Source organism: Haliotis asinina, chromosome 12, assembly GCF_037392515.1.
Source record: "Haliotis asinina isolate JCU_RB_2024 chromosome 12, JCU_Hal_asi_v2, whole genome shotgun sequence".
Lineage (NCBI taxonomy): Eukaryota > Metazoa > Mollusca > Gastropoda > Lepetellida > Haliotidae > Haliotis > Haliotis asinina.
In genome coordinates this window covers 5235366-5250727 of record NC_090291.1, presented here as the reverse complement: position 1 = coordinate 5250727, position 15362 = coordinate 5235366, and the positions used below count along the sequence as shown (strand labels likewise).

At 39.3% G+C, this 15362-nt stretch overlaps 1 protein-coding gene across 4 annotated transcripts in view; it reads left to right on the top strand.

Moving 5' to 3' along the window:
* LOC137257622 (glycine receptor subunit alpha-2-like) overlaps positions 1–15362 on the top strand; it is a 119397-nt gene that overhangs the window by 82618 nt on the left and 21417 nt on the right. For 3 of the 4 annotated variants that reach the window (XM_067794949.1, XM_067794948.1, XM_067794950.1), the window contains exons 3-4: positions 9955–10022; positions 10998–11065. In XM_067794949.1, the coding sequence (XP_067651050.1) occupies positions 9955–10022; positions 10998–11065 (136 nt within the window). Of the gene's footprint in view, positions 1–9954; positions 10023–10997; positions 11066–14902; positions 15026–15362 lie in introns of all 4 variants that reach the window. The other variant, XM_067794951.1, reaches the window with a different exon arrangement.

The window sequence follows — 15362 nt, the reverse complement described above, 5'->3', positions numbered from 1 at the left end:
CAGTCAGAAGACTTCATTTTAGAGGGAAATTCGACTGGTCATAAAGAACCGTTTTAATTCTGTGACATATATTTTTGTTGTGTGTATTCTCGCCACTTTCGTCACACTGGTCGGTCATAAACATCCAGTTGGGAAGGCAGCTTTCCGAAAAGTCGTGTACCAAAGCGGCATGTAACAATATTCACCCACCGAGTCCATGGTCTTGACAACGTGCCTTGGTCTATCGACTGGTTAATATCATCCTCATAGCCAGAGTACCATCACCATCAGTAGTCTGTCATTGATGTTTCAACGTCTAAGTGTAATGATACACACTACTGAAATGGTTTCAGGTGGCAAGTTTCTGCTGTAGAACCAAAGGGTATGATCCAGATTATAAGTGACTGAGTTTTGTTTTAGCTATACTCACGGCGGTAATATTGGTATCACGACAGGGGACAGCAGAGTCGTCACACATGCTACTCATATGTGGAATCGTACCCGGACCCTCTGCGTGACAAAGGAATATTGAAACCTCAAGGCACCCATTTGCACAACCAGACTGCTACCAACATTCTTGTTCTGTGTCTGTGTCTGTACGGATCATCTCCATCGCCATGCCATTATCGGTTATTACTTGCATACAGTTTATTAGATTTATGACTCATTACTCAGCAATGCTTTTAATATCATTTTTAATAGTCCAAATTGGTTTTGAAAAGTGGTTAAAATGACAACCATGAAATGATATGTTTTTCTTTTGATAAATGCGATTATGGAATCCAACCATGCTGATTATTAACAATAGACTGTACAGCGTTTATCGTTACCCTGACGTGGTGATGAGGATGGGTCTCCAAATGAGCCTCTGCTTCCCTGTATCGCCCCCCGCTTCCCACTATTTCATTTGCCAGCACAACAAGCGTTGCTAAACACCCTTGAGTCCTCTGCTTGAGTACTTGTGTTTTCTGATATAGTTGTCCGGGTGAACGAAATCGTGGAACTACTGCCATGCTTCAGCGCTATCACTCAAGAGGAGAATGAGGCACTTGAGTGAAGTGTTGGGAGCGTCGTTTTCCAGCAAAACATTAACTAAGAGGTTAACGAGCCAAATGGGCGGGACATTTCCCCAGACGGTGAATCATTACGTTAAGTAACAATAGCTGTAGGTTAAACCCTGTAGTCCCACACCGTTATCACTGCCCTGTGTAATGTCCTTACTTAACGTGAAGTATTCGTCTTGCATGCCACACGTCGGTCCCATTCATTCCTCTCGGCAGAGCTAAGTTTGCTGGAGAGACTGAATCGTGTGAACCGCTCGTCACAAGTTGATGTTTTGCACAATTCGTTGACCCGTCTATTATCAACCGTTGTTGGAATAATGTGACCCAGACGATGTGCCATTTTGACAATCAGCCATGACAGAAAACATACTTTGGACACTGAATAATCTTTCAATGTGGCCCTTTCATGTTTTAACTCTATTACTGGTGCAGACAGTATTGATCTACACAGATGAGATCAATGAAACTGCAGTTCACTTATAGACTTTTCTTGGATCCTTGGCGATCGGAATGAAATTAAAAAGTATGTTCAGTAGAAGAAACTACAGGGAACTTGACACTGATATTTCTGAAAATAGAGAAGTGGGAGTGTCTACCGAGGTATTTTCATCTTGTTAGAACTACTCGTGAACATCCGGGTTACTACTGGTCTTCAGTAACTGATGCCTGCCCCGAGAGTCGACTGATGAGATCGGGTGGTCAGACATGGTCGCTTGTCTCATACGTGTTACAATCGATGCTCATGTTGAAGATGAATGAATTTGGATGAATTTGGTTGGGACTGCTGTATAGAGACAAATACTGAGTGGTATCCTTTCTTTCCTGGGAAGATCTGAAGTCCAGTTTCTTTCGTACGACTCGTGCAGAGTGGTTACGATTAAGGATTGTTCCTGCTGTCACCTTGAACTTGAATCACCATATCCTGACAACATAGACCGTTGTTCGTGACGTCAACCTGGCTCTGTCGATGTAGACGTGGTTTTATGCGACCGCCGTGTGGAGGGCATCCCCCATCATCTACTTGCACACTTGTCATTTCGTGAAATGACTGAAACAAATCCGGTCATTTCGTGAACTGACTAAGTGGGTCAGCCATTTCGTGTCATTTTGTGTAACTGCAATCAATATACTTCAGTCATTTGATGTACTTTCATTCCACCCATATATGGTAGACAGGGGTTCTACTCGCAGTAAGTGTAAAAAAACAGGTGTAAATGCTTCAAAGCCAAGCAGAAGTGCAGCAGTGGCTGCCATAACAGTTTTAACTGTTAGTGACAATAAGTTGTGATGAAATTGTGATCCACTTTTGTAGATAAAGTGAAATTTCATGAAATGGTACTTACATTTTATGCTTATTGCGTAGTCACAGTCGTAAAGCTGTCTTTTAAAAATGTATTTAGCACAAGGCGGTGGCAATTGAAATTAGATTGTCCTAAAACTGGCATGAAGGAATGAGAGTATGTGCAGCTGACGGCTGACACGCTATAACCAGCGGAAGACGCCGTGTGAGGTCCCTGTAAGAAAAACAGTTGTGAGGAAAGCATCTCTAGATGAACTGGTGAGATGACATGGTATGCCTGGTTGCGCGTCATGGCGCCATGGAACCATGTCTATGTTGACTTGAGATGACATGACAACATTTCTGTATACTGCATAGCATGGCATCCTGTGGTCATGACGTTTTGTACACTGTACGGTGACACTGCATATAATGGTTTAGTCTGTGTAGTGTTCGGGGAACATCCTACATTTTGGGGATATTACTGTTATACTGTGCGAGTAGTTTTAAGTGCTAAATCTCCCCCAAATGCTTTTTAAATGTTTTTGTTCATTGTGCATTGTGTACAAGTGTATAACCGAGCCTGGATAGAGACGATAACCAGCCTATATGACCCTGTGATTGAGAGACCTTATCTCTACGTCAGTGGTACAGTCATTGTACAGTTATATGTCAGAATATGTCGACAAGCAACATCCACGTTATAAGTTGTTCACTGGTGTCTAATAGCACATGGGTTGTTGTGAACAACTTTATATATTTTACCGAACACCTCAGTGTTAATAGTGAATTGTGTTTGAGGCACGTGTACTAAACCTTTTTGATTTAGAGTTGTCTCCCTGACATCGATTTACATTCGCAAAACATCGGTAATTTCCGTACATCATACGTGATTCAATGTTATTCGAGATAAAGGATTACAACCACGAAGTACCAAATGAGTTCGGTATTCCCAGCGGGGTAGATAGAAAATGTTACTCGCTTGGAAGCGGGTTACATTGAAAACAGTCAATTAGAAAACGACATTTATGTGTGAGGTAAGAAAACACCTTCACTTCACCGGTGGACAAGAGTAAATACACGCAAAAACTTAATTTGATCGAACAAATTACATACGCTATCAAACGATAGTAGTATGACCTGTTGTGACATGACTGGATTTTTGTGTAATATCAAAAGTGATACCCGTACGAAATACACCATTGCCGAATATCTATTTCTTGTTTGCTTTACTGTCAACCTCCATAAAGCATGGAGCATAATGTATTTAACCACCAGTTCCGCTCAGGGAAGCCATGAGACTTGGCAGTCAAGAGACATGGTCGGAATTTCGCCCCCATGACATTTTAAATGTGACATTTTACGCAATCCCTAATAGGGCAATTTGACATAACTCATTTTTCAGCTTGCGATCGTCTTTATGTTTTGTAGTCTCTCGTGAGGCTGACACTAATTGTTCAACAGCCTCACACATGCGCAGGTTGTGACCTCTCTGGTTTTTCAAGAGGTTTCTTGTCTACCGGGGATGGTCAAGTGCTCATAATCCTGCCACGGGCTTAGGAGGCGAGATTTTCCAGTTACAACACTCTGAAAGCAATTGCTTTTACCTCCCACACAGGGGTTTGTAAAACACAGGATCCCGTGTTGTCTTAAACGCCGAAAGGACTCGTTACGTTAGGGCAAAAGCGAACATTTGAATTTATGGACGCTAGTGTTTACCATTTTTACAACTATCAAGATTACAATAAAACGAAAACAGGGAAGAGGTAGGAGCTTATCATGAGCTCAGGGGTACATTCAATTCAACACGCAGTGCAGACAGTGAATGTGAAGACTCACCATCACTATGGCCTTCTGCATTACAGAGTGTCAGAATGACTGTGTTCCAGGCAACAACAACTTGATGTTGTGTTGCTGATCGTGTCACAGCACTGCACATGAACCCAATACAGTTGTCGTTCAAAGATCTCTCCCTTGAAGACTGGGACTGCGTTGATTTGATGTGGCATTTCGCCTGGTTGACACTTATTTCCAGCAAAGCTGAACCATCAACAAAATCAGCATTGGCATTTAGATTGGCTCCGGTAGGAATGCCGTGTTTTGATCACGTGTCTCAGGAGCATCATCTGACAAATAAAAATCTGCAAAAGTACTCAATAGAATTTTGTCATTAAGAACCTCCACTTAATGAACTTAAAATTTACAAACATGAACATCATACAGAAGAGCTAGAGTTGTGGCATGTTTTGTCCTTTTTGTCTGAAGGTGACAGTTCTCTGAATTTTATTTAGTAGTAGTAGTAGTAGTAGTAGTAGTAGTAGTAGTAGTAGTAGTAGTAGTAGCAACAGCAAGTAGTAGTAACATGGTGTAATCCTGAAGAATGAATCTGCAACACTGTTCGTCATGTAAACAGACATGAGATGACAGGACAGTTAGGTGGCTACGATTGATGACCGTCAATAGTACACGAATATTCCATTATCACTTAACTTCAGAACATATTACCAATCTGTATTCTGCAAACATGACTGCACGTGTCACAGAGCTTTCAACACAGCATACAGAAGTCGACATTTGTCACATCAGAACACCATGTTAATACTGATGTTGTCCCATCAAAGCCAGGAACTGGGGAAGGCATGACGGCCAATATTTGAAGGGGAGACCATTGTGTTTCCACTTCATCCATTGTGTTTCTTCCTCATCCATTATGTTTCTTCTTCATCCATCGTGCTTCTTCATTCATCGTGGTTCTTTTTCATCAATTGTTTCTTTTTCATCCATCGTGTTTCTTCTTTATCCATTGTGTTTCTTTTTCATCCATTGTGTTTCTTCTGTTTCCGTTGTGTTTCTTTATACATCATGTTTCTTTTTCATCCATTGCGTTTCTTTTTCATCCATCATGTTTCTTCTTCATCCATCATGTTTCTTCTTCATCCATTGTGTTTCTTCTTTATCGATTGTGTATCTTTTTCATCCACTGTGTTTCTTTTTCATTCATAGTGTTTCGTCTATTAACATGGTGGAAATGCACAATATTTTATAAAGATTCTATGACAGAATATTTTATTGAAATATCGAAATGCTACACGTTCCACATCGTCAATCTGCCAAGGGTCACACTGATAACGAATGTCCAAGACCAATATGTTGTAAGTGTCAACAGATAGAGATAGGCTAATCCAATTTATCGTGTACTTCACTCGTGGTCACACTGATAACGAATGTCCAAGACCAATATCTTGTATATGTCAGCATCATGTCGTTCACTTGTCAATGCCGCTGTCGTCAAATATTTTATGAAAATCTTTATGTAATTCTGACAGATAGAGTAACCTAACGTCGCAGTAGGAACGTTATCGGTAGTCGAATTAGGCAATAGGATTTAGATACAACAAGTTATCAGCTATATTATCAGTAAACCCGATTAGCTATGACAACTGGGAAAGGGTATAAAACACAAATCATCCTGTGACTGTGACTGTGACTGTGACTGTGGCGTAATAAACTCCTTGTTTATTCACTCAGGTAAGACCCTTTACTTCGATTCCCCACGTGGGCACAATGTGTTAAACCCATTTCTGGTGTCCCAAGCTATTGCTGAAATACTGTTAAAAGCGCTGTAAAACCCAACTCGCTCCTTGTATTGCTGTTCATGTTTTGTCTATTTGATAATAGTGGTTTCGTGGCTGTTGTGGAGCGTGTCGTGTATTATTTCAATTATTGTATTATGTGTGAATACTTTCCCATGTTGAATGATACTGGTACAATGTATAGAGTGTGTTCGACGCTGTGTATTTCACTATGTACTGCGTAATGTTGTTTTGGATATGCTAGTATTACAAGATGTATGAACGAAATTGGGTTGATGTTATGTGTTAGAAAATGTATCTTGATTTATGTAGTATGTGTCGTGTATATCGACGTATGATGATTATGTGTAAGAAAATGTATCTTGATTTATGAAGTATGTGTCGTGTACATCGACGTATGATGATTATGTACTTTGTATATCGGCCTATAATGATAATGTATGTTGGCAACTGATTACCGTGTCAATATGTTCTAATAATTATTTGTACCTTATACTATTGTGACTAATTATGTAAAGATGTTCCTGTGACTGTGGCGTAATAAACCCCTTGTTTATTCACTCAGGTTCTCGTGTTGTGTGTGGGTTGGTATAGTAACACCTCCTAGCTGCCAAGCGAGCTGATTCCCCAAACTCGCGAGTTAACACTTCTTTATCCATCGTGTTTCATCTTCATCCATTGTGTTTCTTTTTCATTCATTCTGTTTCTTCTTCATGCACTGTGTTTATTCTTTAGTCGTAGTGTTTCTCCTTCTTCATGCCATATATACTATAAAATATGACATTTCGTCTTATCAGGCACTCGTGAAAACACTAAAAACATGCGCGTTTCATGAGAGAAGAGTCGTGATTCTGCGGGGATTCTGCGGGGATTCTGCGGGGGTCATAAAAACCATCATATACCATCTCGATCTGAGCATTTTACATGGCGCCACTGATGTAGAATAGATGTACATGTACAACATCGCAAAATGACTCATGACCCTTTCAGTCTTTGGTATTCCGGTTGTAGTGTATCATTATGCAACAGAGTGTACCGGAAACTTCATCTGTACTCTGTTAGATGGTGGTATCAGATTATGATATATCGTGGACCACGGCTCAAACAACCCAAAGATATTTACAGTAAGATATGTGTTTCTGTACATTCCCCATATATTGGCATAAGAAGTTTATGCATTCCGTGAATTTAGCCACAATTAACTATAAAAGATGGCATACAGTTTCACCCTTTGTATTCCTCTGTTCCATAGCGTCCACATAGTTTCTGGGAGAATATTTGACGAGCTACAGCTAAATGTTGTCGTGCAGGGTATTCATCCTTACCCGTAGTGACATCTGTGAAATTGAACATGACATGCACGTTTCGGTAGGCGATGATATTTACCTCGTGATAACCTACTGGAGGCCGGTTTTAGACGAATTGTCAGTGTCTTATCCTCTCTTCTCAGAATTGGGGTTGACAATATCATAGGTGGATCCAGGAAAGGGAGGGATTCAGGCTCCGCCAACGCAAAACAGACTCCTCAATGTGATCTTAAGTCATTTTCCAAAGGTGGGGTGGGGGTGTTCCATTTCTGGAAAATTGCTTAAAGTGACGTGAAGACATACTCACTCACTCCCTCCTCATAAAACGATTCACTTAGGTATTGAGTGTGTGAACTCTGGCAGTAACGTTTAAGCAAGATCCCTACTGAGCTTTTTGAAACTGACTCAGATGGCGTTTGCTTCATAACAAGATTCCATTAATGCCAAACTCATATGACATATATTCGTACACTCGAGACAAAATTAATGTGTGTATAAATTCTGTTCTACATAAACTCGCGTGAGGTTCACTTAACCACATTGGTCAGTTCCATCGTAATCGGTAAGTGCAACCACCATACGACAGAATTTACTTTGCTTTGAACACACTTTACCAACTACCATAAAGTCGAAACATGTGTTGGAAATAGATCTGATGCGATAGCTTTCCAGATTACATCTTGTTTATGAGGTGATATTTTGGCTTGATAGGAAAAGCTTCAATGCCACGATAAGTTTCAGTTCAGGCCCCGATTTCTCGAAACAAACTTAAGTCTGAGTTTTGACTTAAGTCTGAGATTTTACTCAAAATTGAGAAAACGCATTTCTCAGAATGAACTAAAATCGGCACAAAACTCAAAGTGTAGGAAACAATTGGGAGTTTCGTGAAAAGATTACTTAATTTGTTTGGGTTTTATATGACCAAAATGCAGTTGAGTTAAAATTCAGCTGTTTCAAACTGTGAAACTCAGTTTGAGATTTGAGTAAAAACTTAAGTTTGTTTCATGAAATCGGGGCCAGGTCATCGATGTTAATCTTCTTCCATCTAACGGTTCATCCGATGGATAATGGCGTCGGACTTACGAGAAAGGAAATTTCATTGCGAGACTGAAAGGAGAAATAATAACTATTTTTCAGGAAGTAATTCCAAGGAGACATGATCTGTCTGAATGACAAATTCTCTATCATTTCTCAGTGATTTTTCCGGATCCTTTGCATTGACAGCCATAAAGTCCGATGCTCTCGCGGTTTAACGTGTTAACGACATGTATAAGATGTGAAACTTTCCAGTATGCATCAAACCTGTGAAGTTTTAACAATATGTGTCTAAACATATTTTAATCGTGTAGAGATAACTGATGTTTCCGGAAAATAAAGTTTGTGATATCCTTCCCCACACTGGAACAACTTTAGTATATGCCCCATCCAGACGACGCACGTCCTCGACATATGCTTCTGGGAAAATAGCAGTTATCCTCTGGAGCTTTACATGCTGATTCAGGTGTATACTCCCCAAGGAGCTGAGAAAGGACAACGAGCGCATGTTATTCCATTGGCCAGATATAAAATGTAGATCTATCATGCTGTTTGATTAGTTCAAATTTTAAAAAAAATGTATGTGATACGACCTGGAGCAAGATCGTGTGACATAGCCGTATATTTTTAGATTGCTTCTCTTGCCGTCAGCCACTAGTTTGCCAATCCAAGAGACAATTATTATTACGCTTTTACTCTATCGTGTACATATGCAGCATTACCTGCATTGTTGACCCTAATACAGTATGCATCAAGTTGTTATCACATCGTCTGTCGCAGCGCGCGATTCGTGTCCACGGAATCAGCTGCGCTCAGCCATCAGCATCGTTTTACCATCAAAATTATCCCCCGTTCCTGTATGCAGAGATTCTGAATCTGAGGTCACCTGTTCACATGATATCTGCTTCATGTCACAAGAACCACATCGTCAGATCCTCGTCAAAGATGGACTGGCATTGTAAGCAGTGTCCAATATCCTAATAAAGATGTACACCCTAAGATTAAATGCCATGTTTTATTATATGCATTGTCATAAATTTGCTGATAAATGTCTGTTTCATTTTAGTTGTAATAATGTACGGTGATCATATGGGTAAACTTGATACCCAGAGTTGATGATACCCTGAATGTTTTGTGTATGATTGAGTGCCTTCCAGGAGCGGCAGTATTCCAGATGTGTCAACCTGAGGACATGTATATGTATCATGTTTCAAATTAGTGGTCGCTGGTGTTTGATTGAAACATTGTACGAATCTGCCGAACAGATAGAACCACGTCTACAGACTGTAACACCAGCGGTCCGGGTATCCGGATATGTTGACAGGAAAAGTGGAAGCCATACATACTAGCATCTGATAGTGCCACATCAAATTGTTCGGACAACGTGTTGTAATACAGGAACTGACAGAAGTTGTAGTCCATCCAGTGATGTATCGCACCCTCAAATGTCATTTTAGAACTGAGAGCTTTTCTCTTGTTACGATGTTTTGCAGACCAATCAGAGAGCAATTTCGATCGTTTTCTGCTGTCTAGTCAACCTTTCCCACAGTGTTGCACTAGGTTTGATGGCATTTCCCTCAGAGTTGCAGTAGCTTTGATATTTTACGCGAGGTCAAGGTCATTGCCGCCATGACTATAATGTAAATGACGCTCCATGTATGTTCTTTTTTCAGTTTTGTTCCGTTGGGTTTTTTCAGACAGGCGATACTCAAGGAGATCCTCAATGATACCTATGATCCAAAAATCGCACCGAACTTCAATGACAGTGAGTATTTGAATAATAAAAAAATATTAAAAACCCTTGAAATGTACACTCATTGCAATCTTTTCGAGACAACCACAATTAGAACCGTTCCTTTCAAGAATCCTAGTGTCCAAATGTTCCGGGACAATAGATATCAACTATAGTACCAACGGGTTTTTGTTTGTTTGTTTGTTTGTTTGTTTTTGTTTTTTGTTTTTTGTTTGTTTGTTTTTTTTGGGGGGGTGTTTGTTTGTTTGTTTTGTTTGTTTGTTTTGTTTTCTTTTCTTTTTTTTGTTTTGTTTTTTTTTTGAAAAATTGATTTGAAATCAGAGGAAAAAAGAAACATCAAACAGAAGTCTAAATATGCCATTTTCGTCAATTTTTTGAAGTCGAAATAACTTGGTAGTGTACATTTCGGGGTCTTTATTCTTATATATATGGTCTTGGTACCTTGAATTTCATTTCGTAATCTCGAGATTATTTTCTCGTTATTTGAATTTTAATTCTTAAATTCGAAAGTCGGTTTGATTTCATTTTTGTGACTATTTTCTCGACATTGCAATTATTTCTTCCAGAATTTAGTCAATGGTTTGTCTTGTTTCTTTCTTTCCTATAAACAAGACGTCTTGGAAGGAAATTGAAATTTAAGAAAAATAATATAAGAAGCGAGAAATAATCATTTTTAAAAGTATTTTTGATGAACTTGAGGAAATACTTTAAATAACGCAAAACTAATCGGAACAACGAGAGAACAACTTATACTACGAGTTCATTAAATATGTTTGTAATAATTAGAATGCATTCCACTTAGCAAAAACATAATCGAAACAATGAGAAAAACTAAGAGCTTATGAAGGTAAGAATAGACTATCTTTCGTATTAGTCAGACTGACTTTTGATTAGTTTGAAAATTTGGAATTGTATCTGTCAGTTTTTCAGATTTCACAAGTGTTTCAAGGTTCGCTCATGTTCAAATTGCCACTCTTTTCATTACAGACTTCCCTACAAAGGTAATGGTTCAACTGTTCGTGCTCAGTATAGACTCCGTGGATGAATCAGCAATGGTGAGTGAAGTGTGTGATATATGTTGCTTATGTTGCTTATGTTGTCATGGTGATGATGCAGGTTGGTGACGTAGCTAGACTGTGTTGTCATGGTGAACGTTTGAAACAGTGTGCCATCGTCATTGTCAACATGGAAAAAGACTCTCTGGAAGAGAAGTGTATCATTTATACACAGAGCATTTGAAAAGGATCTGATAGTTTGTTCTCAGTTCCGAGCAGTCATGGATAGTAGACTACACGTCGGACGAAAAGTTTTAAACCCGGATTGTTGGAATGGCAAGTGAACGTTTCTGAGGGCAGGCTGACAAGTCCTCCTTATATTTTACAGTTGGACCACGTCTATTTGATTTACCTTAAGTTGAGTATATTGTCCAGGCCCACATATTTGCATCTTGTATATATTTGTTATTATGCTGGTTCCTGTTTTGCTGCGCCCATGAATTTGTCATAGAATAGAGGTACTAGTCTTAATTCAACTGGGTCAATAGTAATTGTCCAATCTATTTAAGTTGTCAGAAGCGCGTGTTTACGTGAAGATGTCAGTAGATGAAGACCTATCCCTGCTAGCTTGATAAAACCAGATTCAGCAACAGATGCAGATGGCACTGAGGCGTTGTCATAGCAGCAGTTTCTCAAGTCATGTTGACGTGATTGATGCATGCATGTTGAGCTCTACATCTTGTTCGTTAAGGCTTCCTTCGTCCATAGTTTGACAGCAGTGCTGACGTAAAGATGACTTAGCGCCATTATTTAGTTTGATGTGTATCTTGTATGGTAGTCAGAGATATTTAGAGCATATTGAGCACTTTGAAGTCTAGATGTGAATGCGTCCCAGAATCTTGTGGTCAGTGAAGTGATGTCAGAACCGTTGTTTTGGCGATGAAAAGCATATCATTCCAGGCTGTAAGGCACCTGGTGCCGAGGGGTCCAAGTAGGAGGCATCATGGTTTCGAGGTCATCAGTGATTCTGTACTCAGGTTCTACAATGTGTGCGTCTCGTATTGTTCCAATGTCTTCCAGTCTTTGAAATATTGAACCTAAAGCCAGTAGCAGTGCATGCATGCCTAGTTATCGTAGCTAGTGTTTACTCTAGACCACATGTCACATCAAGATGCATGTACTAGAAGCATGACTACTATTCTTCACATAGAACCAAATGCCTTGAACAGCAAGTAGCTTGTAGCCGTAGCCACTGATAGAGCTACATCATTCCGCTTTGAGCTACTAGAGCTAGAAGCAGCCACAGCCCACAGAAGCAACACCATGTACGTATGCCATCTTTTACTTTCAGTCTGAATTAAATCTATAAATAAAGCGATGTTAGTAATAGCATTGTGGTTTGCATAGTTGTAGATTTGCGGTAAATGTCGACACGTTCTGTCAACATACCTGTTGATCACTTTAGGCGTAATGCTGTTGTTAAATTAGATGCGTTAGTGGTGTACATGTGGATCAAGATGGTGTAAAACACATTGCGGAGACATTAAAATAAGTATGTGTTCATTCCTTTATGTACACCTTGCTCACTCAATGCTCATAATGCCAGTCACTGGATTGTCTGATTCTATCTGGACTTACATATTTATTCGTATAAAATGCCGTACAAAGGAACCTATAAATTTGAAAATTACAAACGTTTATCAAAGCGTCACTATGGTGAAACTTACATCGCTGTGTATATGATATCAGTTACCAATTTTCCCGTGCTTAGTGTTAGGCGCCTTCGGACATGGACATACAGGGTCCATTGTCGGCAGTTAACCTGGAATGTTACGGGGCGCGGCGTTAAACAACATGCCAACATGATATTACACAACACACCAACCAACACACACGGACACAAAATAAATCTTGTGAAGTCTGACGGAGTTGACGGTTGTCCAGTAGTAGATCTGTATGCTATAGATAGGTGTGTTGGTACGTATATATTCATTTGAGTACAAGGAGATGTCAAAAATAGTGAGCCTCACCAGGACAATGATATAAATGTTAATAATATCTGTCAGCCACCATTTTGTTCCAACCTCTTGATCCCCATTTTGTTTGACCTTTTAGCTAGGTACCCCACAAAAACGCAAAATCTGCAATAAATGCATCACAAACTTGAGAAAACAAAATATGCAAGAAACATTTTGTGTGCTTGGGGTCTGTAGAAGTCCGCTAAAATCAAACTTTTAACGCTACAATATTAAAGTCCCTTGAATAGGCAATATGAAACAACAAGTACTTGTTAAAAGTACTTCCCCTTCATGTCTACTGAAAGAGCTTGGTTTGGAGATATTATTCACCCCTTCCAGATGACTTCATCATAAGGACTTAACTGATTCTAATGTTTTCACATACAGGATGCCACGGGTTTAAGCTAAATACTGCATAGTCACACAAGTGTCAGGTCCCAATATACTGCAGACAGTGCCAGCTTGAATATCTGGACACAATGTATGTGAAAGATCAATGTGGTGGTGTCCCAAATGAACAGCCCCTGTCTGATTCGAAATCAAACATTCCAAATCTTTAGCTGTTGGCTGTGACGTGAATACATTCAATGTCATTCTGAACATGTTTTTTTATGATATTATCTGTAGACATATCATTATTCAAGAGATATCAAAGGGCATATCGTTTTCATTTTCTGAAACTATTTTACAAATATTACCCCAATGTGTTGTGATGACTCATATCTCGTGAACCACATTACTCACATGTGTGAAACTTCGGATATGGCTTTACTAATGTTCCCTTCACAACATAAAAACTTTACAAATATTGGACTTGGAGAATATAGTTACGCTCACTATTTTTTCACATCCCTTCGTATTTATCTGTGGATGAGTTCACCATAGTGTATGAGTCATATACAGGTAGATGTCAATTATATGTACGTCCTACTGATGTTACATAAACCTAGACAAAAACCACAAACCGCCAGGCCTGTTTCATATGCATGCTGTGGGGTTGACATCGACTTACGTGTACACACGAAAAAAACACAACAATGATTGACGGCTTAGAATGGGAGGAATGAGACACATGCTTTAATCTGATGAAATACATTTGTTTTTTTGTTCAAAGTTTATCAAGGAAAGGAAAATGAAGGTCTTTCCTGGAGTAAAAGGGTCTACACCACAAACATACGGCATGCATACATATTGACACTGTTTTAAAGAGAACAGTCAAAGAAATGCTTCTGTGGTTCATATTTCTCAAAAGTAGGGAGATATTTATATTGAATACAACAGTGAAAGGGGAAAGGAGAGGGGCATTGCATAAACATTCTAGAAATCAAATTCCAGGAAGCACATCTGAGAACGTTCGTTTGATCGTGGCTCTCTCACGCAATGATGCCATCACAGCGTGCCGCCAATACTTGCTAGTGTCTTCTGGGAATACCTTTCCATCTTAAAATGATTGTCACGCAAGAACTTTAACAATATGAACATTTTTTTCTTATAAAATACACAGATAACAAGCAACATGAAAACATGTATGAAAAAGTTAAGTATTGTGGCTTTTAGTTTAGATGTTTGGTGTAGTAACACAGGAGTATCTGGCCAAATGTGTGTGCCGTTTCGTTACGTGTTGTGATGTGGTTGTCTTTTACAATGTAGATGTTTCACTAACTTCGAAATCACGCTTACCACTGTGTCGAGTAACTTTTATCCAATTTTCTTTCTAACCTACTAATGTGTATCTATGCTTGCCATATGCCTTACTACATGTATGCTTGTTAACGTCAATGAAAGCATATAAAAGTTTACCCCTTTGAACCTGACACAGCCTGTAGTGGAACCTCCCTGTAGCCTGTAGTACAGTTTCCCTACATCTTGTTTGCCGCAGGGAAGGGATGGGAAGCCGTGTATGCGCACGCAACAAGCAGTTACGGCAGGCCAGAAAGAATGGGTTGGCTCATATAGAGTCCGATCTTCTCCTAAAAGTAGAGTTAGCAAATATAAAACAATGGTAAGTATGAATGGTAAATGTTACTATAACTCCTATCTTGAACCCGCTTTGTAGCTTTCATTTATTTCTAGTTTGGACATTTGGCAGATAATGATAATGAAATGAAACGAAACGAAATATCAGTGTCATGTAATTCTTGATGTCGGAGATGGTAATCAAATCAGAACGTGACATGTTAAAACCTTTCTTGGAGTACATCTTTAAAAGTCTCCGCATGACGCTCGAAATATATCCTTTAAGTTGGATCCTGAGATGGTAAACCAAGACGTGAGCAATCTGTTTGGTTCGAACCGGATGTTGTTCTGAAAACATGAAGTAGCAAAATTGTTGTAGTAAA